This window comes from Ornithodoros turicata, chromosome 1 (assembly GCF_037126465.1).
Source record: "Ornithodoros turicata isolate Travis chromosome 1, ASM3712646v1, whole genome shotgun sequence".
Taxonomy (NCBI): Eukaryota; Metazoa; Arthropoda; class Arachnida; order Ixodida; family Argasidae; genus Ornithodoros; species Ornithodoros turicata.
Genome location: NC_088201.1, coordinates 102,327,829 through 102,351,915, shown reverse-complemented (window position 1 = coordinate 102,351,915; position 24,087 = coordinate 102,327,829). Strand labels below are relative to the sequence as shown.

The window sequence follows — 24,087 nt, the reverse complement described above, 5'->3', positions numbered from 1 at the left end:
TAAGTATCACGTTCCTCATCCACTGGTTTCTACTTTACAGGAAGGAACAACCTCAGTGCACGCACTGTGGTTAGCCTCTCTCAGTTTTGCATATTTTCTTACATGTTCACATCAGAAACACACCTTACACTTTAGGCTCCTTCACCCAGCAATATAATAATTAGAGATTATAATTCTTTTTATAAGAGTCCCCATATTCTTTTTAGAATAGTTTTTCATCTTTTTAATTTTTAGAAGATACAGGGATTGTAAACCATGTTTTAAACTGATGTTTTAACATTTGTCCAATGCATTTATTAAACAACATATTCATTTTTAACTGGTTGCACCCAAACCAATGTTCTGATGTATTATTTCCTTTGTTGTCGATGCACCATAAAAATTGGAATAATCATCATCAATGCAGGTTACTTCACAGCTGCCTCGACATACTCAAGAAATGGGTGCAGAACCTGCGTAATGCCCACAAACTTTGATTACCACAGCACCTCCAGAAAGTATGTGTCACATGGGATTTTTAAATGTATTCACAGTGTATAATACCTTGTATTAACTGTTGTAGATATAAGCCGTCTCTACAGTACTCTCTCAGAAATTAAAACCGTGAGAACCGTGATAATTGTTTCAGTTAATAGGGCATGCACATATATGCTGTAAGAAGAAAATTATTTCTTGAGAATGCACTTCTCTGGCTACTGGTGTTGTTTACATCTACTGTTGATCACATTCATTTATCACATATTATATTCTTATATATATTATTATATGAACACATATTTGATCACATTAAATTCAAAATTCATCATATATAAGAAAATACCAGGAGGGAAGTTGGAAGGGAGTTGCCTCAGGACAGAAGCCGCCGATATTTCGAACAGAGACTGTTCTTCTTCTGGGCACCGTCCTCGTCATTGGCATGGTATTTAAAGGGTTAGGTGTGACGTGTTTAAAGGTTCATGCGAATTGTGGGTCAACAGCCCGGAGGGAAGAAAGGTCCGTACGGGTTTTTACGGCGGGAGTGAATGGCTGCTTTGTTAGAGTGTGGAGGGGATTATGTGAACGTAGTGATCTAGGCTACAGACCGGTTGCAGAAAAATGGAAGGTTCACGAACACGTGGACGAAACGGGACAACAGGCAAGAATTCGCAAGCATAGCGAAAGATAAGGAGGTTAGTGGTTACGTGGGGAAAATTCCAGAACGAGCAATTTTTTTTTTAATATATATTTGTAATACAAAGTTGTGGCATGCAATAAAGAGAGCAGAAAGCAGTGGCCATGCAGAACATAACAGATGATAATGGAGGTAGATGGGAAAAGCATATTTTATTTGTGAAGTGTTTCTAGGGTGCCTTGTGATTTGTTGATACCGGACGGGTGAAGAGCGTTGAACTTGTATATGAGATAAGACTCCCTATCACGTCTGTCACGTGTGGATCTAAACCCGGTTTCTAGAATATATAGTTTAATGTTGTCAAAATTGTGACCAGGAACGTTAAAGTGTTCGGCGACTGCTTTGGGGAGTTTGTTGGACGTGTCGGTTCTGTGTCCGGTAAGGCGGTTGTTCATTTGTTGGCCGGTTTCACCAATGTATTGCATAGAGCAGTCGTCGCATTCAATGCAGTATATAACATTGGAGCTTGTGCATGTGAATGCGTGGTTAACGGGGTGGGTGTAATTGCTCGCAGTGCTTTTGATGGAGTTAGCGTGTTGAACGTGCTTGCATGTTTTGCAGCGCGGGAGGTTGCAGGGTCGTGTTCCCGTGTACGGGGCGCTGGTTTTGCTGATTTTGGCATTGACCAAGGAGTCTGCCAGGTTTCTTGCGCGTCGGTATGTCACCTGTATGGGATTTGTGAATATGTTGTTAAGTCGGTCACTGCTTTGGAGGAGGGGCTCGTGCTTCTGTAGAATGGCTTTGATGTTTGGAAGTGCGTTGGAATATCTTGTGATGAAGCTTATTTGGCACGCGTCGGGATTTTTTCGGTTTTCCAGAACCTCGTTTCGATCGAGTGTGAGTGCCTTGCGACGGAATTCGGTTAGGAGGGAGTCTGGATAGTCCCTTTGTGCAAGTGTACTGCAGAGTTCGTCAAGCTTCTCAGCGTAATCTGTGTCGTTTGAACAAATTCTGCGTAGTCTTACACTCTGCCCATTAGGAATTCCAACCTTACAGTGACGCGGGTGGTGACTCTTGAAGTGAAGGTATTGTTGTTTGTCAGTTGGCTTTTTGTACAGGGTTGTGACGAGGTTGCCGTTGTCTAGTGATATCGTGGTGTCGAGGAAGTTAATTAAGTGAGTTGACTGTTGTGATGTGAACTTTATGTTGCTATGCGCGGTGTTCAGTAGATCTACGAACTTTTGAAATTCATGTTCCCCGTGTTCCCATATTATCAGTATATCATCGATGTATCGAAGGTACACCGTGGGTTTTAATGAGAGGGCGCTGAGAACTTTGTTTTCTAGGAACCCCATGAAGATATTTGCGTATGTGGGTGCAGCAGGTGTGCCCATACTTGTACCGTGTACTTGTAGGTAGTATTCGCCATTGAACTCGAAGTAGTTCAGTTTAAGAACCAAGTCCATTAGAGCGAGTATGGTTTCCGTGTCTTTTCTGGTGTTTGTAGTAGAAAGGGTATTGCAGAGGGCTGTGATTCCGTCGTTGTGTGGGATGTTAGTATACAGTGATGTCACATCCAGCGTGGCTAGTATTGTGTCCCTACCAAATGTACGAGTGTTGTTTATATCTCTGATTATTCTGAGGAGGTGGGGGGTGTCTTGTACATGCGATGGCAGTGTTGTCGGAATATGGTTTAAATATAGTGGTCCAGGAATTTCGAGAGTCTTTCTGTTGGTGTGTTGTTATTAGATACAATTGGCCTGCCGGGGATGTCAGCCGTATAAAGCTCGTTGGCGTGTACTTTGTGGATTTTGGGCAGTAAATAGAAACGACCTGCGTCTGTGTTTGATGGGGTGAGATATCTGAGGTCATCACGTGTGATGAGCTTTCGTTCGTGGAGGTCCTGTATGGTATGGGTTATTAGCGCCGTGTACTCCTTTGTTGGGTCATGGTCCAGTTTGAGGTAGTGTTGCGTATTGTTGAGTTGCCTATGAGCTTCAGAGATATATTTATCTGTGGGCCAGATGACGATACTCCCACCCTTATCTGCGGGCTTGATAATATCTCTGTCAGCTAGCGCATTGATGACGTCACGTTGTGTTTTAGTGAGGTTGTGACCACGCGAGCTTTGGGAAATACCGCGAAGGATGTCGTTGCTTACTTGTTTAATGTACAGGTCTAGTGCGGGTTCTCGGCCGTGATTTGGTGTCCAGGTTCATGGTAGTCGGAGGTCGTTGTTGTCGAATTCTTCGCTCATACAACACAAGAAAACAACAACGACCTCCGACTACCATGAACCTGGACACCAAATCACGGCCGAGAACCCGCACTAGACCTGTACATTAAACAAGTAAGCAACGACATCATTCGCGGTATTTCCCAAAGCTCGCGTGGTCACAACCTCACTAAAACACAACGTGACGTCATCAATGCGCTAGCTGACAGAGATGATATCATTATCAAGCCCGCAGATAAGGGTGGGAGTATCGTCATCTGGCCCACAGATAAATATATCTCTGAAGCTCATAGGCAACTCAACAATACGCAACACTACCTCAAACTGGACCATGACCCAACAAAGGAGTACACGGCGCTAATAACCCATACCATACAGGACCTCCACGAACGAAAGCTCATCACACGTGATGACCTCAGATATCTCACCCCACCAAACACAGACGCAGGTCGTTTCTATTTACTGCCCAAAATCCACAAGGTACACGCCAACGAGCTTTATACGGCTGACATCCCCGGCAGGCCAATTGTATCTAATAACAACACACCAACAGAAAGACTCTCGAAATTCCTGGACCACTATTTAAACCATATTCCGACAACACTGCCATCGCATGTACAAGACACCCCCCACCTCCTCAGAATAATCAGAGATATAAACAACACTCGTACATTTGGTAGGGACACAATACTAGCCACGCTGGATGTGACATCACTGTATACTAACATCCCACACAACGACGGAATCACAGCCCTCTGCAATACCCTTTCTACTACAAACACCAGAAAAGACACGGAAACCATACTCGCTCTAATGGACTTGGTTCTTAAACTGAACTACTTCGAGTTCAATGGCGAATACTACCTACAAGTACACGGTACAAGTATGGGCACACCTGCTGCACCCACATACGCAAATATCTTCATGGGGTTCCTAGAAAACAAAGTTCTCAGCGCCCTCTCATTAAAACCCACGGTGTACCTTCGATACATCGATCATATACTGATAATATGGGAACACGGGGAACATGAATTTCAAAAGTTCGTAGATCTACTGAACACCGCGCATAGCAACATAAAGTTCACATCACAACAGTCAACTCACTTAATTAACTTCCTCGACACCACGATATCACTAGACAACGGCAACCTCGTCACAACCCTGTACAAAAAGCCAACTGACAAACAACAATACCTTCACTTCAAGAGTCACCACCCGCGTCACTGTAAGGTTGGAATTCCTAATGGGCAGAGTGTAAGACTACGCAGAATTTGTTCAAACGACACAGATTACGCTGAGAAGCTTGACGAACTCTGCAGTACACTTGCCCAAAGGGACTATCCAGACTCCCTCCTAACCGAATTCCGTCGCAAGGCACTCACACTCGATCGAAACGAGGTTCTGGAAAACCGAAAAAATCCCGACGCGTGCCAAATAAGCTTCATCACAAGATATTCCAACGCACTTCCAAACATCAAAGCCATTCTACAGAAGCACGAGCCCCTCTTCCAAAGCAGTGACCGACTTAACAACATATTCACAAATCCCATACAGGTGACATACCGACGCGCAAGAAACCTGGCAGACTCCTTGGTCAATGCCAAAATAAGCAAAACGAGCGCCCCGTACACGGGAACACGACCCTGCAACCTCCCGCGCTGCAAAACATGCAAGCACGTTCAACACGCTAACTCCATCAAAAGCACTGCGAGCAATTACACGGAGGAGGAGGAATGTCGTGGGGAAGAACACGAGAGGTCTGCCTGCCTGATTAGGCGGCATGTTTCTCGGGAAGGGAAAGGTGGTGGAGAGGAAAGGGTGAAGTGGAAGACCGAGCGGAATCCGCTCGGGGGGAGGATAGCTGCGTCCATGGGCCGACTTCAGGGGAACTGTGCCGGCATACGCCTATTACACATCTGAGGGAAACCCAGGAAAAACCCCAGACGGCACAGCCGGCCCGCGGATTCGAACCGCGGACCTCCCAGTCTCCAAGCGCACGCGTTACCGCTGCGCCACCGGAGCTGGTGAGCAATTACACCCACCCCGTTAACCACGCATTCACATGCACAAGCTCCAATGTTATATACTGCATTGAATGCGGCGACTGCTCTATGCAATACATTGGTGAAACCGGCCAACAAATGAACAACCGCCTTACCGGACACAGAACCGACACGTCCAACAAACTCCCCAAAGCAGTCGCCGAACACTTTAACGTTCCTGGTCACAATTTTGACAACATTAAACTATATATTCTAGAAACCGGGTTTAGATCCACACGTGGCAGACGTGATAGGGAGTCTTATCTCATATACAAGTTCAACGCTCTTCACCCGTCCGGTATCAACAAATCACAAGGCACCCTAGAAACACTTCACAAATAAAATATGCTTTTCCCATCTACCTCCATTATCATCTGTTATGTTCTGCATGGCCACTGCTTTCTGCTCTCTTCATTGCATGCCACAACTTTGTATTACAAATATATATTACAAAAAAAAAATTTGCTCGTTCTGGAATTTTCCCCACGTAACCACTAACCTCCTTGATATAAAATGTTGAATAATATAATGTATTATATAAAATGTTGAATAAACTTGTATATTCTCTTTACTCATCATCAGTGACCTTCTTTACAAAAGCATATCGTGTTAGATTTTTTTTGTTTACGTTTCACAGACGGGGTACACGAGGGCCAAAATGACAAAATCACAACTGTTTCAAGCTCCAAATCGTCCTGCTGCAATTATCCTGTTGCAGACCATACGCGTGTAGTGCAAGAAGGCCCTTGCACATCAAAATGTAAGATGGGAGTCACAGTTAATGCAAAGTGGTTCCTATGAGAGACTTCGATGCTGAACAGAACTGTGCAAACTGCGGAAGGTGCCATAGAAGATATTCAGAAAGCGTGTCTGGTCTCACAACGGTGCTACGACGCTCTCTTTTAGATGACGATGATAGTCATTGGAGTTTCAGATGTGCAGCTGCATTTTTTCGAACGTGCTCCACATAACAAGCATGACAAAGTCAGCACTGGATAGCAGGCCCCCGTTCCTAAGCAGCTTTGCTCACGCTGCAGTTGTATTCAGCAAAAGCATGTGAGTACTCGACAAGGACATTCAGTTTGGCACAACCGCGCCTGCAAATAATCAGAACAAATGAAGGAAGAAACAAACAAACATAGACGGGCTGTACTTCAAAAAGAGGTAAATCTTGTGTCTCAAGGAGGTGTTACCACTTTTAAGTAACTTAATTGATTAAGCTTACATCACTACCTGATTAACTGTCCTAACGAGCGTGTTCTAATTGCGTGAAGCAATTAGATCACGCTCACAACGTATTTGGGCTGCTTCGGTGTGTCCATATTTGCGAGGCAAAGCACCGCAGTCGTTCACTAAAAGACACTTTCTGCGGCGGTGCTTGATATAAATCATACGAAACCGATACACGGCTAAAACAACGGCTGTGATTCTACAGAACGATCTCTTTCTGCCATGCGAGTATATCCTTTCCCGGACCGTTCTTGATGGAACAATTTTTGTCCAGAACGCAGCACGGGATATTACATACATGGTGGTTGTTAACCTCACATCGTTTCTTGTTGAAATATTGGCTGGGAAACGTACTGTAGTACAATCCCCAGCGCTGCACTGCTGTGACGGTCTAGTTTCGGAATGCAAAACATAACGTAATTAAGAATCGAACGGCAGGACACCTGTGAAACACTGTTAGGATACATCAGTATACTGGCACCTTACAAAATTGTGTGCTCACAAGCAACGATGAACGCCTGCAGCGCTATAAATACTCACAATCTCCGTTGCCTCCCATTGTTTTCTATGGGCGCACACTGCGCTTTAGGGCCTCCCAACATGGCGGCCCGAATGCACGCCTCTCCCCCGCGAGCCCCTCTCCCATGCGCCATCCAGCCTTTATAGAGAGAGATCAGTGCCGCTATGTGACATGAATCACCTAAACCCCGCGTACTACGCAAGCCGTCCCTGTGTGATAGGAGTCATCTAAACACAAGTCCCAAAAAGATGACAAAGAGATACCACATACCTCCACTAAGTATGTGTGACCCAGAACAAAGTAAACTTCTAGCAGGTCCCTGCTCGGCGAGGTCATAATTCGTCATTACCGCGTCAGGGCACACATAATAGAACCCTCACTCGCCAAGGATTAGTAGACACGGGGCAAGATCTCTAAATGGAGACTTCCAAGAAGGGTCAATGTCCGGGTCAAATCCGAGGGACTCAGGAAATTTCCACTGAACAAGCAAGATAATGGAAAAACGAGACACATAAAGGTTGAGAGGGAGATCCAAAATATGTAATTAGAGTATTGAGTAGAGATAGAGTACAAATACACAAAACAAAAAGTATTGAGTAGAGTACCAAAATACAGCAAATTGTATTTAAAATACAGTATATTAAATACAATACTCTAAATACGTACAAGTCTGGCTGATACACCCCGTATATTGCCCACACAAAGCAGAAAGTGTCAGGTGCTATTTCTAACGCCGCGGGAGGAGATCACTGGCAAAAAAATTGGCAACGATAAATAATTGGCTCCCAATTTTACTGAAATAGTTTCCATGGTGCGATACTAAACTTCGTATAGGGACCGTGCGACACCTAAAGGGGGCGCGCTGCTCCATCGCGACAGCGCCGCCAGTGGCGGTCTTGGAAGTATCCGACGTGATACCACGCCACTCGTTCTATGCATGCTCAAGTGGAACCGTAGCTTGCGTGGCGACCGCCGTAATTAGAATGGCTAATTATCGAAGTGCAAATAATGTGGAACCTTTCTGGGGTGCGAACGAAGAGAATGGAGACAAACTGCACAGAAGCAACCACCGTATTTATAATGTATCTAACAGTGCGGAAGGAGAACAGCCACCCGCGTCTGTCTGGTCAAAACACCTGTAAGTGATACGTCGAGAGGATGATTATTTGACGCCTCACAAAATCCTGGCTTGCTTGCGAAGGCTATATACGTGTATTTCTCTGATTCCAGCCCCTCGTAATATGTTTTTGACTGAGTCTTGTATTCCTTTAGTCCTCTTTGCGCACACACAGATTCGTCACTGAAATCTACATCGTGCATCCGTTTTATCCATACAAATAAACACGTGGGGTCACAACTTATTGTCTAAACTTGTACTGCAGTTTTTCCAGTATCTTCAGATACAATAACGCTAAAGAGATCCTCAAATAAGAAATTATATGAGTTTTTACCTCGGCTACCGCCGTAGGCTTGCGACACAACAGCTGTGAAATGGTTGGTGCATAAATAGTAAAACTAAACCTTTTGGACAACGTAGAACTTCCGTTCTCACTGTGAGATCGTCAACCAGATTACCGGGAGCAATATCGGCTCTGGGCACTGGCGATGAAACACCTCAATCAGTATCACTATCCAGCGGCGTTTGACCGTCACGAAAGTGGCAACTGTAAATCATTGATCATTTTGCAGGTCCTCATTCAGTTTCATTGAAACTAGAACAAAAAAAAAGAAAAAAATAATATGTTGGGCACACCTCATGCAATGGCCGAACGCGCGTCACAAACGCTATTCGCTGCCAGTCTAGTTCCCTCGGTGGTATTGGAAGCATATAGAAATGACGAGAAATGAAACATCAGGTCTCCAAAGAAATGTTTTTTTAGGTTCTGGCACAGGTAGCGATGCAACAGTTCCAGTGTGGCAAAAAAAGACACCCGCACTTCACATGTAAACAAAGCTGGCTATCCGGCGGCTATCACGCAAGGTACTTTCTCCGGAGGTCGCATCGCGGCGCCACCAGTTTATCGCACACTCCCTATAGGGACCGACGCGTGCTTGTAGTGTTGACTTGTCCTCCCACTGTCAGTAGATGTACGCAGAATGTTTCTCGGGATATTTCTTCATTTAGTGCACGAACAGTTTGTGTCTGAATAGATACACGATAACTTGATCTTTGTCGATCGATTTTTCGTCTGCATTTAGTGGGAAGTCGACCCATTGTGAGAGAACGAGAGTGGACGGATGAGGATAGCAGCGAATCGACGACTACGGAGGTTATTACAGAGAAAAGTAAATCCACTTACAGACGCCGGAACGGGACGGAAAGTGACACCAGCGAACTCTCTGCCACGGAAGCTCTTGCGGACACTCCTGCAGAAAGCATAAACAATCAAAGTAAGCGCACCTCTGCATTTCTTCTTCGCGTCGCCGTCAGTTTGCATGTATTTCGGTATTCCGTTCAGCCATGGGTATTCAGTCCCAAATGTTTGAATGAGGAGCTGTTTGAGCACACTCTAAAACGTAACTACGTGCAAATTAGAATGGTGCAAGCGAGTTGCTGTACTGTAGAAAGAGGTAACATTTCCTTGCGCTTGAGGAACACACAATACGAAGAGGACAATACAAGACTAAGTTTAAACCTTCAGGCAAGACTGAGCTTATAAGATGAGCTTAAAGTACGGAAGAGCTCTCCGATTAAGAAACACGTTTATAGCGGGTACTTTCCCAGCACCCACCAAAATGACTGCCAGAAAAGCAAAAAAAAAACAAAGCCAGAAGAGCAGTAGATACGGATGTCGCACAGAGTTTTTCTCAGCACCCCCCGCACCCCCATCCCAAAACCCTGCAGCACCTTCCCAAAGTACTGGCTAGAAAGGCCAAAAACGTCACAATAACTTGAAGCAGCAAGCGAGACACACATCATTTTAACGTAGCCTTGCTTACGTAGCGCGCAAAAAGCAGAGCAATGTCTTTCCCCGCCAGTGTTTTCGTTCGCGGGAGGCTCTTGTGAAATTTTCCTTACTTTTCCCCCTTAGCTCCCTCCACAGAATGTGATACCGACAATGTGGTTCTTAGCGAATTCTAACGACATAACCGTAAGCGCTGACCAATTCAAAATTATCTATTTTCCTGTTGCAGCCGCGGTCGGAAACGTCACGGCACTCCCCACGAAACGAAAGCGGCGTCTCCATAACAATATGCTTACAGTTTTGACATCGCCGTCGGTCAATCAAAGGAACCAGCCCAAGTCTACTAAAGGTACGTCTCATAACGGGCATCTGAGTTGGGCGTGTCCGACCGTATCTTTGGCAGGTCGCACCGATCTTCTTCGTATACGAGAGAACGAGTGCGACCAGAGGGGGTTCCCAGCACCCCCAAATATTTTACAATGCTTCACAAGTTCTTGATGAAAGAAAAATGTGAACACGTTTAAAAATGGACATACACGGCAGTAGCCATCTGATAAGGGTGTAACACTCCTCTCCACCCATCTAAGGAGTTCCAATGTCCCCGTAAGACTAGAAATTCTTAGCTGGACGCTCGCTCCAAATCAGGGCCGCATGAATTTCAAGCCGAACGCACAAGCGTATCCTGGGCCCCGTGACGACGGGGATAGATCGGACTTCGGCAACTTCGATATTCCTCTCAAGCATAACGGAACAGAGGAGCTTTATGCAAAGAATGGCGACGCTAAACTGATGTGTGCCTCGCTTGCAGACTCGAAACATCTGTTTTGTCACATACTTTGATCCGATTGAGGACTGACAGCATGGTAAACAAAATAATTAAACTACGCTGGCCCGTCAGGGAAAGCGCTCGCTGCCACGTGATCAGAACCCTACTAGATCTTGGCAGCTGCTCGGATGGTGCCCCAAGCAACACAGCGTCTTGGCCCAATATTGGCAATACCGGTTCAATATTGGTGCAATCTTGGATCAATATTGGACTGGCATTGCCAGTATTGGTTCAATATTTTGCTAAGACGTTGTACTGCTTAGGGCATGTGTAGAAGTACCCAGGTCCATCAGACTTAAAGGGATACTTCGGAACAATCGGTGAAAAAATTGCTGCACATCGTAGATAGCGCATAACATCTATAGTATCCCTGCCATCAACTTTGTTTCTTTCTTGTCTGACGAATTATGCCTCAAATAAGCGAGCAATCAAGCCAAAACACGAATGTGAAGAGGAGTCTCAAAAACTTTTCCTTCCGAAGGCCAAGGCGTTACGTCTCCCTGTATGAAGCGGACAAGTAGTATATCACGCCGGTCGTAGCCGCTGCGTTACGTTCCGGGAACAAAAGAATGAACGAAAATTGTGGATCAGATCTCTCAGACACAGGTGGAATGAAACAACGGTCATCTGCTTCTCTGAGAGTGAAAAAACAGCGCAGGAATGGCATGACTAATGCACGGTGACGTCGGCCGAGCAGAGAAAGGAAGAAGTACTTCCATGGGGACGTTCAGCGAGAGAGAGACTTTTTCAAATTTCGAAAGTTGTTTTTATGAATCCGCCTTTGTTTTCAAGTGAGATATTTCACAACTGTGTTCAGTTCGTGTAAAGGATTGTGGGATTACCGCAATCTTAAAATCCATTTGGTTTCGAAGTCCCCCATTAAGGACAAAAGAGAGAAGAAACAGCCCAATGTAATTAGAGCAGCCTGTCTCGACCAACCGGACAAGAGGTGCGAAAGGCAACATCATCTATAGACTAAAGAAAGCACTTGCTCACTTCCCCCTCTCCCTCCTTCATTATGTCGGGATGCCGTCAGTTTCAGCCAACCTCCGCCGAAAATTGCTCACCGTGTGTCTTTGCGCCTCACCCATTATCATTTAACGTAATGCTTCGCAACTGATTACTTACCCATCCTCTAGCATGGTCACCCACTGTACGAACTGCACCGACTACCGTTTCGCCTACTGACCCGCATCACGTGAAAAAAGAGGGAGGTCGATTAGCGTACAGCCAACAATGTACAACATAGGCTAAAAAAAACAACAACAAAAAAGCAAGCACTCGTAAACATGCTTCAATGGGCGCGTTAAGTAGCTGCTCTGCAGTGCGCCCTCCGTCCACTCGGTCCCTCTCGCTCCAGAAACTCTGCTAAACGAGTGCAAAGCGTCTCTACTACACTCTTAACAATGTGAATGCAATAACCAACGAAGCTAACCGTAAACTTGGATTCCTACGCCGTAATTTAAGGCATGCGCCACCACCTGTTAAAATACTAGCATACACTACCCTTATTCGTCCTAAATTAGAGTACGCTTCTTCTATCTGGGATCCTCATTTACTTACACTAAATAACTTACTAGAATCGTTCCAAAACCGTGCCGCACGGTTCATCTCTAATGTCTATTACTATCCTTCTAGCATTTTGTCAATCAAACTATCTCTCGACCTTCCTGATCTTGTGTTACGCTGGGAGTTTCTACGACTGTCTTTTTCACAACACATTTTTACGACCTAATTTCATCACACCTGCTTCCTATACATCGCCGAGACATGACCACATTCTTAAGGTTGAGCGTTTTCTATGCAACACTGACCAATTTTCTCGTTAATTTTTCCCGTGCACATTCAACGAGTAGAACTGTCTTCCTCAGAAAATTGTCATAATTAACGATTTCATTGTATTCAAGCGAGAACTAGCCAATTTCCTGTGTATTTAATATTTCCGTGTTATTGATTTTTTACTTGTGTAAACTTATATCTTCACTTACCCCCTACCTACACTCTTAGAAATGAACTTCACCACACAGCACGCTCCTAGCCAACCATTACCCCGAATGACAACGTTCGTCGCCCCTGATTTGTTGAAAACGGGAGGAGGAGCCTATTTTGTGCCGCGCATAATGAGCACAAAATAGGCTCCTCCCCCCGTTTTCAGAAAATCAGGGGCGAGAACGTTGTCATTCAGGATGATGGTTGGCTACGAGCGTGCTATGTGGTGAAGTTCATTTTTAATACCCCTGTCACACGGGCATTTTCGATCCTGCTCGACCGAACCTGCTTGAACCCAATGCAGATCGGATGGTGCTACACGGCCGCTTCCAAGCAGGATCGAACTTTGATCCTGCTTCACTCAAGACAGTTCCCATAACAGGACTGAGAATTTCAAGACGGCTCGACGGCCGCCATTTGCATCCTCGACCCCGGTGAACTGTCATAACTTAAGACGGACATGCGCGCGAAGCTACAAATGATGCTTACATCGGTATACGATAAATTACCACTAATATCGCTGTTATATAGGAAACGCGCAATTAATGAGTTCCATTTATTCATTTGCACAGGTCAACCATTCAATGCGCATTGAAAGTGGCCGTGTAGCAGCGTCAAAACTCGAGCGTGCTCGGGAAGTTCGATGCAGATCGGATTCGAGAAGGATCGAAATGCCCGTGTGACAGGGGTATTAGAGTGTACCTACCCTAAATAAATAAATAAACGATGAACTTCACCGCATAGCACGCTCCTAACCAACCATCAACTCGAATGATATCGCTATGTGCCCTGATTTCAAAACGGTCGGCGTACGCCTTTTTTGTGACACTTATGCTGTTCATAATTGTCACAAAAATGGCGTACGCCTCCCGTTTTCAGCAAATCAGGGCAGATAAAGATATCATTCGAGATGATGGTTGGCTAGGAGCGTGCTATGCGGTGAAGTTCATTTCTAGAGTGTAGGCCTGTGGGTATCACTGAATGTTCTTTTCCGCTAGAGCTGTCTTCCGATCCGCTGTGTGCAGTCTTAAGAAGATATCGATATGTCCAACCGGAGAGGAGGGCGGAGAGCGCGAGAAGCAACACTCCGCAAAAGGAGATGTCCCGTTTAGCAAAAAGGGAGTGCGCTCCATGTGCTTCGGAGCCGTTATTTAACGCGCCCAATGTGTCCACACGTCACTTTTACAACAGAACTTCGCCGCATAGCACGCTCTAATCATCCATCATCCCGAATAATATCGTTCTACGCCCGATGTGTTAAGAACGGGACGCGCACGGCATTCTGTGACACACATGCAATTACGTTAATTGTCACAAAAAAGTGTACGCTTTCCAGAAATCAGGAGAGACAGCGGTATCATTCTGTGCAGACGTTGGCCTTCACTACATAGCACCGCTCCTAGCCATTCACCATTCAATATCGTTCCCTACCCTGATTTGTTTCATCCCCACCTCTATGCAACCCGGACACAATATGCAAAATGCAAAGTGTCCAAAATTGCATCCCGTTTTCAGGGAATCAGAGGAGAGGACGATATCATTCTGAAAGACGGTTGGCGGTACGTCTTCAGCCGCATTTTTTTGGGTTATGTATTCACGCAATCAGCAGAACAATCACGGAGACTAAGGCACACACAAGTTCAGGTACACATTGCGTGTCAAAAACAGGAAAACACATTATTCAAATTAAACATATAATGAATACACGCAAATATTTCGTCAAGATGCATGGAGTTTGGCAAACACAGCCTCTTACTTCAACATTTATGTGACGTACCTCGACTTCTACCAATGACATCGAACCTACTATAGAACACATCGACCTATTACATGACGTTTCGGTCGCCGACCTCAAGTTGTGATTTGAACAGCTGAGCGTTTGCAGAATGATAAAAAAAAAAGAAAAGAACGTGGCAAGACGCACATCACATACTTTGAAGAGATCTTCCGCCGTCCTTTGACCATTATAAATGTTTTTGAGTAACTAGGTACACTGACAGTACTAGTGGCGTTACCCTCATGAGTAGCTCGTGCTATGTAGTTCCACGGAGTATTGAGAAACCGTGGTAGTTCAATGGGCGTTTTAGAGCTGAAAGAAGGAAGTCACTGAAAAGGTTTGCCTGCTGTAGGATTGGAACTCACAACTTCTGGATTACATAATTTGCATAATTTTAGAGCTGGTCCGCCTTGGGCAGCAGTTCACCCTGTGGGGAAAGACAGCATGTAACATTCGGCTCCAATCGGCTCTTGTGTGCACTCCGTGTAGTACCCCAATCACAGGACATCTCCCTTACGAGGAACGTCTCGACCATATGTCAATGGCTTCTGGGTGCGACCACACAGCAGGCTCTTAGCTAGTCACCATCGCGAATGACATTGTTCTGTCTCCTGATTTGTTAAAAACGGGAGGCGTACGCCTTTTTTGGAACACTTATGCAGTTCCAAAGAAGGTGTACGCCCTGCGCTTTCCACAAATCGGACGAAGTTCTCTTTTTACAGTGTGGAAGGGCTATCTAGCGGTAAGGTCGCTCGCCACAAACAATACTTTCAAGAAATACGGAAGAAGCATTAAAATACCTAAAATTTGTATGCATGTATGCTAATATAGGGGGATAATGGATTTAGACGAACGACAAGGAGGGTGCATGGAACAAAAGAGGAAACCAAATTCACGTTCTCGAAACAAGGAAAATCAACGAGAGTGCTCGATTGCTCCGTAAGATGATATGTCGTCTTTAAAAAATCCGACATGCTTATTTACCACACAAATTCACGAAATTTCGATGTCTGTCCAAGTCAGTTTAGCGAACGAAAGCCACATATGAGCGGCTTAGCAGGGCGTACACGACGGGACAGCACGTTGGTTAGCTTATTTTTAGGTTAGTACAAGTTCGGTGTTTGCATTTTGATGTTGAGGTTAGTTTAAGCGCGCTGTTGTCAGTTTCCCGCGCACAACTGAACGAAAGGTGTAGTGTAATGTGAAGGGCCCTGTGAAAACTAAGGAGCGTCTAAAAATATACTACTAAAGTTTCCGGGTAATAATCAGGGCGTTTTGAGACGGAATTTGTGCTCCGAGAACTTAAAGAGCGGCAAGAAAGCAGGCGAGCTGGTGATAATCGATCCGAGACCTTCACGCGCCTCAATTTTCCTTCATTTTATCCAGAGGCGGAGAGTTTTCATTTTCCCGGAGGGGGCAAGGGCGCACCGCGAAGTAAGTACTCTGGCGGGGGGGGGGGGGGGATATGTTTATTAAGAAAAAAAAAAGAAAGGAAAGGTAAGCCAGATGGATGTCGGCTTGTTATTCCAAAACAAAAAGTGAAAGGGGGAAGTAAAAAAAGGCAAAGAAAATAAGAAAACAAAAAGAAGGAAAGAAAGTAAACGAAAAATGAAGAACACAAAACTAAAGCTGAAGAATCACACACTCTGGCGGGATCCTATGATGTATGCAGAACTGGTATAGAAATAAGAGGAAGGAAGAACAGAAAAAGCAAAACAAAAGAAAAAAAACAGAGAGAACGTAAACAGTGAACATGTGCACAACTGAAGGCATTACGCCTTTGAAAACTAAGTGCAAAAAGAACAAAATGTATTGAATCATCGGTGTTTGACTCGAAATGCGCGCAAATAATGAATACGGTCAATGAAATGGAGCAGCGGGAGTTGAACCCGCTCCCAACGAATATGCATTCCGAAGATCCTACCGTTACACCTCACTGGCAGCTGCGTACCCTTTCGACTGCTTCGTTTCATTGATCTGATTGCTTTGGGCGAAATTCAGGCTATGTGTTGTGTCATCCTCTGTTTCTTCGCCTCACCTTCTACAGTGATAATGAGTATGGTGGGCGGATACATATTTTACAAATTGCAAGGTGCATTTTTGGGTTGGTGCCTCTTCGCTCTTTTGACCCGGGCGCGCCGAGCCCCAAACTTTGGTGTCAGTCTCTTAGCGGGACTTCCCGGGGGAGGCGGCGCCCCCCCCCCCGAGTTCATGTTCCGGGGGGGCAAGGGCCCCCGCGCCCCCCCCCCCCCCCGCAGTCGGCGCCTATGAATCTTGTTCATCTATGCATAAAGACTGAGTTCAAGGAGTCTTAGGAGCTTCCTTCTTCTTCTTCTTCTTTTTTTTTTTTAGGAGCTGTTGTTACATGCACTGCATCGATTTAGGCTGATTGAGTATTAAGTATTTTGCGCTAACGTCCCGATTCCACTAATACAATTACGCATCCGAAAACATTATCTTGGTATGAATAAAAGAGGTAATATGAAGGTAAATTGCTGCCTAATTATGGCTGTATTCCAGAGTTTGGGGTGTAAGCGGACCCAGGGAAAAAATTTTTTTTTCAGTTTTTTTCGGAACCCAGTGTAAGACATTGTAAGTGTGGGGTCGAGACATTCTCTAGAGCCTATTATACATCTGCTAATACAGCGAGGTGGGGTGTAGAAAAAAATGGTCATAGGAAAAATGGTCCCGGAAGCACCACACGGTAAAAAATACAGGGAAGTTAGTGAAGATGGCCGATGAAGCACATGACAGCCGACCGAGTGTCATCATTCGCTCTGCCGGTTTCTTGAAATTGGGAAACATAGGTTTAAAAAACGGTTTTAAACAACGGTTTAAAAAGGTTTAAAAGTCGTTGACAGAATGAAATATGAGAGGCTATAGTAATGCTTTAAGCAAATGCTCCTCGAAGTGTGGCAAGCGATCATTGCTCAAATTTGACGCTTGTCGGTCAACATTCCAGGGAAACAGATGCTCGGACGTTCATTGAGAGAGCTGGTCGTATCGCAATGTCGACTAAGACAATCCTGTGCGCATAGCATTTGTCCGGTCAATCAAGCGTTGGCCACCTACGGAATGCATTCCGTCTTTACGATCTCACATTCGAGAATTCTTCCCAAATTTAATATTATTACATCCGCGCGCGGCAGGAGAGCAGCACGTCGGAGGCAGCGTTTCAAAGCGACACCGTACTTCGTGACCAATTTCCAATGTAAGAAGCGAAAAACATATAGCTTACAGTCCATAACTTTGTGGGAAGTTGTAATCCTGCTTAAAATGAAGATGTATCGCATCATTGAATGAACGAAGAATGCGGAGACACATAAAAGACTTACACTCTTAAAAATGAACTTCACCGCATAGCACGCTCTTAGCCAACCATCATCTCGAATGATATCGTTATCTGTCCTGATTTGTTGAATACGGGAGGCGTACGCCTTTTTTGTGACACTTATGCTGTTCATAATTGTCACAGAAAAGGCGTACGCCTCCCGTTTTCAACAAATCAGGGCAGATAACGATATCATTCGAGGTGATGGTTGGCTAAGAGCGTGCTCTGCGGTGAAGTTCATTTTTAAGAGTGTAGGTGCCGGGGAGAACAGTGCACTAATTTAGCACTACACTCTTAAAAATGAACTTCACCACATAGCACGCTCCTAGCCAACCATCAGCCCGAATGACAACGTTCTCGCCCCTGATTTGTTGAAAACGGGAGGAGGAGCCTATTTTGTGCTCCTCCTCCCGTTTTCAACAAATCAGGGGCGAGAACGTTGTCATTCGGGCTGATGGTTGGCTAGGAGCGTGCTATGTGGTGAAGTTCATTTTTAAGAGTGTAGTAACGTCACTTTCGGTGACGTAGTTTCAAACGAGCCTATAATGTAACATTACTTCCGGCAGAGGCTGTCGCCAACTATTATTACTACTAATTATTAGTGAGCACGAGACGATTGCATCTGTAGTAACATCGTGTAGTATGTTTTCAGGCTATGACAAATAACATAAGAATTTCTTCGTCGTACATTTCATTTCCTACACAATCATAAGGATAAGCATAAATCTTCTGATTCGAAGAAAGAAAGAGGGGTACGGCTTTTTACTACAATTATTATTCCAATTATACATTAGCATAAAAAAGGAGTGCGCCTCCCTCGCTTTTAAGACACAATAATTCGTGGGCAATGGTGCTATGTGGTGAAGTTCTGCTTTTAGAATAGGAGGGTGCGTGTTTTCTCATGACTAACAAGTAACGAACATTTAAGGAAGGTTCTAACTTATACACCTGTCAGACGTACTAATTTAGTGTCACTTTCAGCGGGTACACTTGCAGTAAGTGTCATTCTTTCGGAGTCACACGGCATCTTTTAGTGACACTAAATGCAAAGTACACTTACGATGAAGTGAGTTCGCCAAACTCACTTCACTTTGCCTGCGACAATCAAGTACGTAGCCTCTACGGCAGGGATTGCGTAACAAAAAGCTTATTTTTGGAAAAGGAAAGAAACAACCCAATCGGAATTTATTTTTGGACAAATTTGTTAAGACAGCGCTGATTTGTATAAGAAAGATGTAAGGATTTTTGGCGTGATTTACCGGTATTCTCGTTCACAGACTGCCCAGTAGAGTTCGTAATCCACTTCGCGGCAGCCATATGTGTTGACATTGCACGGTGGTTAAGTGTTACCGTCGAAATCGCGAAATACTCGCAGTGAAGGACTGGATAATGGAAGACAAAAAAGACAGGGCATCGTGGTCTGAAATAGAAACCTATGTTATCAGAACATGGGAGGACCAAGCGAAACGCGAAAGTGTATGCTGGCATCGCGGGCCAGTTGCACGCGCAAGACATAGTAAACACCACCAAAGAGGTGAAGAAGAAGAATGAAAATTTGTCAAATAAATATACTTGTGTTGGTTCGCAACAATTATATTTATGACGTTCAATCGACTTCAACTGCGAAGATAATCTTTATGAAATGTTTCTGGACGTAATGAAAAAATGACTTTACCAAGAAAGCATGGCGCACTCCCCGATGTTGGGTGGGAGTTCAAGCTCGCCCATCGTCATCACCATGACTGCTTAGTGACACTTACTTATGCCGTGTAGCAGGAGCCTAGTGAAAGTGACATTACGGGACGGAGTGCACTTCAAATAAGTGACACTAAATTAGTACGTCTGACAGGGGTATTATTAGGTTTTAAGATTCTAAGGTACTAACATTTTTTGCGCAGGTTTGCAAGCAAAATCAATGTCCAAACATTCTACGGCACATACCTTAAATGACGTCACCTCTGCTGCGGTGCTGGCGGCGGTAGACAACGTGACACGTACTAATAAACGTAGTGGTGAGTAAAAATGTTGTGGTGGCTCAGAAAGCTTGCATGTAACAAGAAAAATGTCTTAGAAGGCTGACTATGCTTATGAAATTGAAGTCACTGATTAAAAAGTGTCTTTGTAAACGGAAAATAAACCAGAGCCAGGCAGCACAAGGCAGGACACGACGCATTATCAAATACAAACTTTGCCCTGTCGCTGTATTCCGCGTGTGGTGGCCACCGATGATGACGACGATGTGTCCCTGCTGCTACGGGCTACTGCGCTGGCTCGTCAGTTCTACCGGCCCCATCCTAGCGTGAGGCCACGTACATCTGCCCGCTGGGACATTCCATCATCGGCAGTCAGGACTCATGTAGAGGAAGACCATTTCCTCTACACATGTTTTTTTTTTTTTTTCGTTTGCATTGTGCCACCTCGCCTGCACCCTACACTGTCAAAACAGAACTCCACCACAAAACACGTTCCTGGCCAACCATTATTCCGAATGATATCATTCTGTGCCCTTATTTGCCGAAAATGGGAGGAGGCGCCTATCTGGGACAGATTATGCATGTCCCAGATAGGCTCATCCCCCTGTTTTTGAACGAATCATGACACAGAATGATATCATTCGGTATTGTGGTTGGCTAGGAGCGTGTAGAGTCACTGAATAGGATACAGAGTATCGAATTCCTTTTCCGCACAAGAGCCGCAGTTCGGTGTCCTCGATTGGGCCGATCGTGTCATGTGGTCTCTGCTTCCAAGATCCACGATAAGTCTCCTCCAACCAAAACCGGTTTCCTCGGTTGCGGAGCTGGCTGGACTGCGCGATTGGCGTCCCATTGCTAGGGGACGCAGCCGCGCCGGACCAAAGATGGCGGGCTCGCTCGCCGACGTGGCTCAGTGTCTCTTCTCTGCACCCTATTTAGTGACTCTGCGAGCGTGTTATGTGGTAAAGTTCTATTTTAACAGTGTAGTACACTTTAAAACAGAGCTTCACCGCATAGCACTGCGAAGGCAAACCACTGCGCATAATGATACATTTATCACTCCCGATTTTTGAAAAGCGCCCCAAGCAGCAGAACATCTTGGCCCAGTTTTGGGAATACCGGCGCAATATTGGTCCAAGATTGGACCAATATTGGGCCGGTATTGCCAATATTGGGCCAAGATGTTACGCCGCTTGGGGCGGGGCGTACGCCTCCAGTTTTTAACCAATCAGGAGGCAGAACGATGTCATGCGGGATGGTGATTCACTAAGAGCGTGCAAGTTGTGAAGTTCTGTTTTTAGAGTGTACCTTTGCCGTCTACAGTAATGTCTTCTACAGTTTAGGCGGGACGTTGCATTTACAGCACCATGGCATCTACGGCCTGCTTGTGGGGCGACATTTTGTCCCCCTTTGGTTGCAACGAACCCCTAACGGTAAATGTACGGCTAAACAGCGGGAGAGCTTACGACTTGCACGGTTCCCGGCTTTCTCGATCTTCCCTCAATCTAGCCCATGGAACCACATAGCGTGTTGGCTGAGATTCCAATATACAGGGTGTATGCTATAAAAAGTCAGTCACATTTTCGCGCGTGGCGCGATACCTACTTGACAGACAGCCTTCCGCTGCCGCAGAATGAAGAAGTTACGGCAGGAAACCCTACAAAAAAATCGTCGATATCAGGCACTGCGTAACAAAATAAATACGGCCACGCAAACTTTCGTCTTCATGCATTTCCTATGCGCTATACCGACGTAAACACGCCAGTCTGTCGATAGTTTTTTGTATCTTCCGCATGGGGCGCTAGTGACGTTGAATCCACATGTGTATGCTCCTGAACAGTCAACTGGCGCACAGCAAGGCACAAAGGATACAAAATACGTCAGAAACACGAATGGAACACGAACGAATATAACAACAGGAATAATAGAGTCCAATGAAGCTGTATAGATACACAAAATGAATGAAATAAAAGCGTTAGAAGGGCGTCTAAAAGTGTCGTTCTCGCAACAAAGCAATGGCAAACAGACTGTCGTCTGCTAAGAGAAGAAGCAGAAATGTTTCGCTAGGAAGCGGCATACGAACCGCAACTTGTGCAGAAAACGTCTAAGACAAATTGTATCAAGCTTCGTTAAACGTAAATCTCAATGAGTACCACGGGTACGTACCGTGCATAACAGAAATACGCGCCCACGTGAGTTTGTTTCGGTTCAACGTCACTGGCGCCCCATGCGGAAGCTACAAACAACTATCGACAGACTGGCGTGTTTACGTCGGTATGGCGCATAGGAAATGCATGAAGATGAAAGTTTGCGTGGCCGTATTTATTTTGTTACGCAGTGCCTGATATCGACGATTTTTCTGTAGGGTTTCATTCCGTAACTTCTTCACTCTGCGGCAGCGGAAGTCTGTCTGTCAAGTAGGTATCGCGCCACGCGCGAAAATGTGACTGACCTTTTATAGCATACACCCTGTACATAACTTTGCCGAAAGTGCAAAGCTCGCGCGGCACGCTTTGTTCCAGTGATTTATCCAGAATCCCGAGGCGGAGGTCATTATTCACTCCAAAAACAGAGCTGCACCATCATCCCGAATGACAACATTCTCTCCCTTGATATGATCAAAAAGGTGGGCGTACGACATATTTGTGGAATTATGAACTGCATTATGGCACAAAAATGGCGTATGCCCCCTTTTTCAGCAAATCAGGGGAACGAACGATGCCACTCGGGATGATGGATGGCTAGGAGAGTGCTATGTAGTGGTGTTCATTTTTAAAAGTGTTTTATACGTTTTAATAGCTTAACATATCAGTACTAACATGTGTACGGCTTAAATAGCAAGACTACCTCGTGCAGAGGGTAAACAGGTAAAGAAATCAGGTGAATGTCGCCAAACATTCGGGGGTGTACGGTGTCTGGATAATTCACTGCTGTGTTCGACAGTGAAGGTACGGTAGGGGAAACTCAGCGACGTGTTGGGGAGAAAATTTTTCCCTTCAGTTGTGTAAACCCGGAGATACACTAAAAAAGAAAAATAGCACAAACACACATTTAATCCCGGTAAAACGCAAAAATACGACCAAAATAAACAGAGGGAGAGAGAGAAAAAATAGAAGAATTTGACTTTGGTGATTGACAACACGCCCCTGACTTCCCACTGCGAGGTGTGAGGAACGCGGGCAACGGATAATCGAAGCTTTCTCTTTCAGTCACATCTGTTTTCCATGCCCGTCTGCTTCCTATTTCAGACCTGCCTGCAAGTTTGGAAGATGGCTTCACTTCTCAGAATGCAGGGATCGTTTCGTTTCCTAGAGCATTTCATAACCCACAGACAAGGATAATGGTAACTCATCAGGGAGGACACCCGAAAAAAGGATAATGAGCTTCGTGAAAAGATGAGATATATTTGATGGCAACATGACATTGCATCTGTCGTCGATTATTTCTGTAGTGTTTCGTAGCAGCGCGGTCTGCATAGGTGGTGGTCCAGTTACAGCTGGAGGTGCCGTTCGACGGCACGACGGTGGAAAACGTTCTTCTTAAAGTTTATGAATCCTCGATAAATGATGTTAAGGAGCCTCAGTAGCATACCGTGCGGTCCAGTACGGACCCTAGGTGCCTGGTTCGAACCCCCACAGCGTCTGGGCAGACTTCACTCGGGAATTTTTTCCCGCGCGCGATGGGTGGCGCTTGGGTGGAGGGCTGCTCGCGCGCTTACCGGTGGGCGGGTGTGACCGCAGGGCTGCGTGCGCACTTACCCTCGCACATTTTTCAGCCTGGGCCGACTTCTTTCGCCATTTTTCCATCTGGGCCGACTTCATTCGTATTTTTATCCGCTACAACGTCTGCGTGGTGGGCGGTTTACATGCAAGTATAGACATGCAAAGGATAGCCAGACACAAAAGTACAAGTGAAAATATATTTATTAAAGTCATTAGTGTCGAGAATTATGTTATGACTCTGTGTGAAGGAGAAAAACCAAGCCAAAAACCTGATGCAGAAGAAACACAATACGATACATGTAACAAAAATTATACTTATTAAAGGTATGATGCTATAGCATTGAAGGGGTATCACACATCATACACAATATTTTTTCCGTAACGTAACCATAATCACACAAGTTTTCACTCAATCAGACCTAAA

At 45.2% G+C, this 24,087-nt stretch overlaps 1 protein-coding gene across 4 annotated transcripts in view; it reads left to right on the top strand.

Moving 5' to 3' along the window:
- LOC135367191 (uncharacterized) overlaps positions 1-23,325 on the top strand; it is a 28,454-nt gene extending 5,129 nt beyond the window's left edge. For all 4 annotated transcript variants that reach the window (XM_064600365.1, XM_064600358.1, XM_064600352.1 and 1 more), the window contains exons 2-5: positions 9,339-9,530; positions 10,275-10,394; positions 19,867-19,980; positions 23,190-23,325. In XM_064600365.1, the coding sequence (XP_064456435.1) occupies positions 9,339-9,530; positions 10,275-10,394; positions 19,867-19,980; positions 23,190-23,320 (557 nt within the window). In that variant the 3' untranslated portion in view covers positions 23,321-23,325. The remainder of the gene's footprint in view (positions 1-9,338; positions 9,531-10,274; positions 10,395-19,866; positions 19,981-23,189) is intronic.
- The last annotated feature ends 762 nt before the right edge of the window (positions 23,326-24,087 follow it).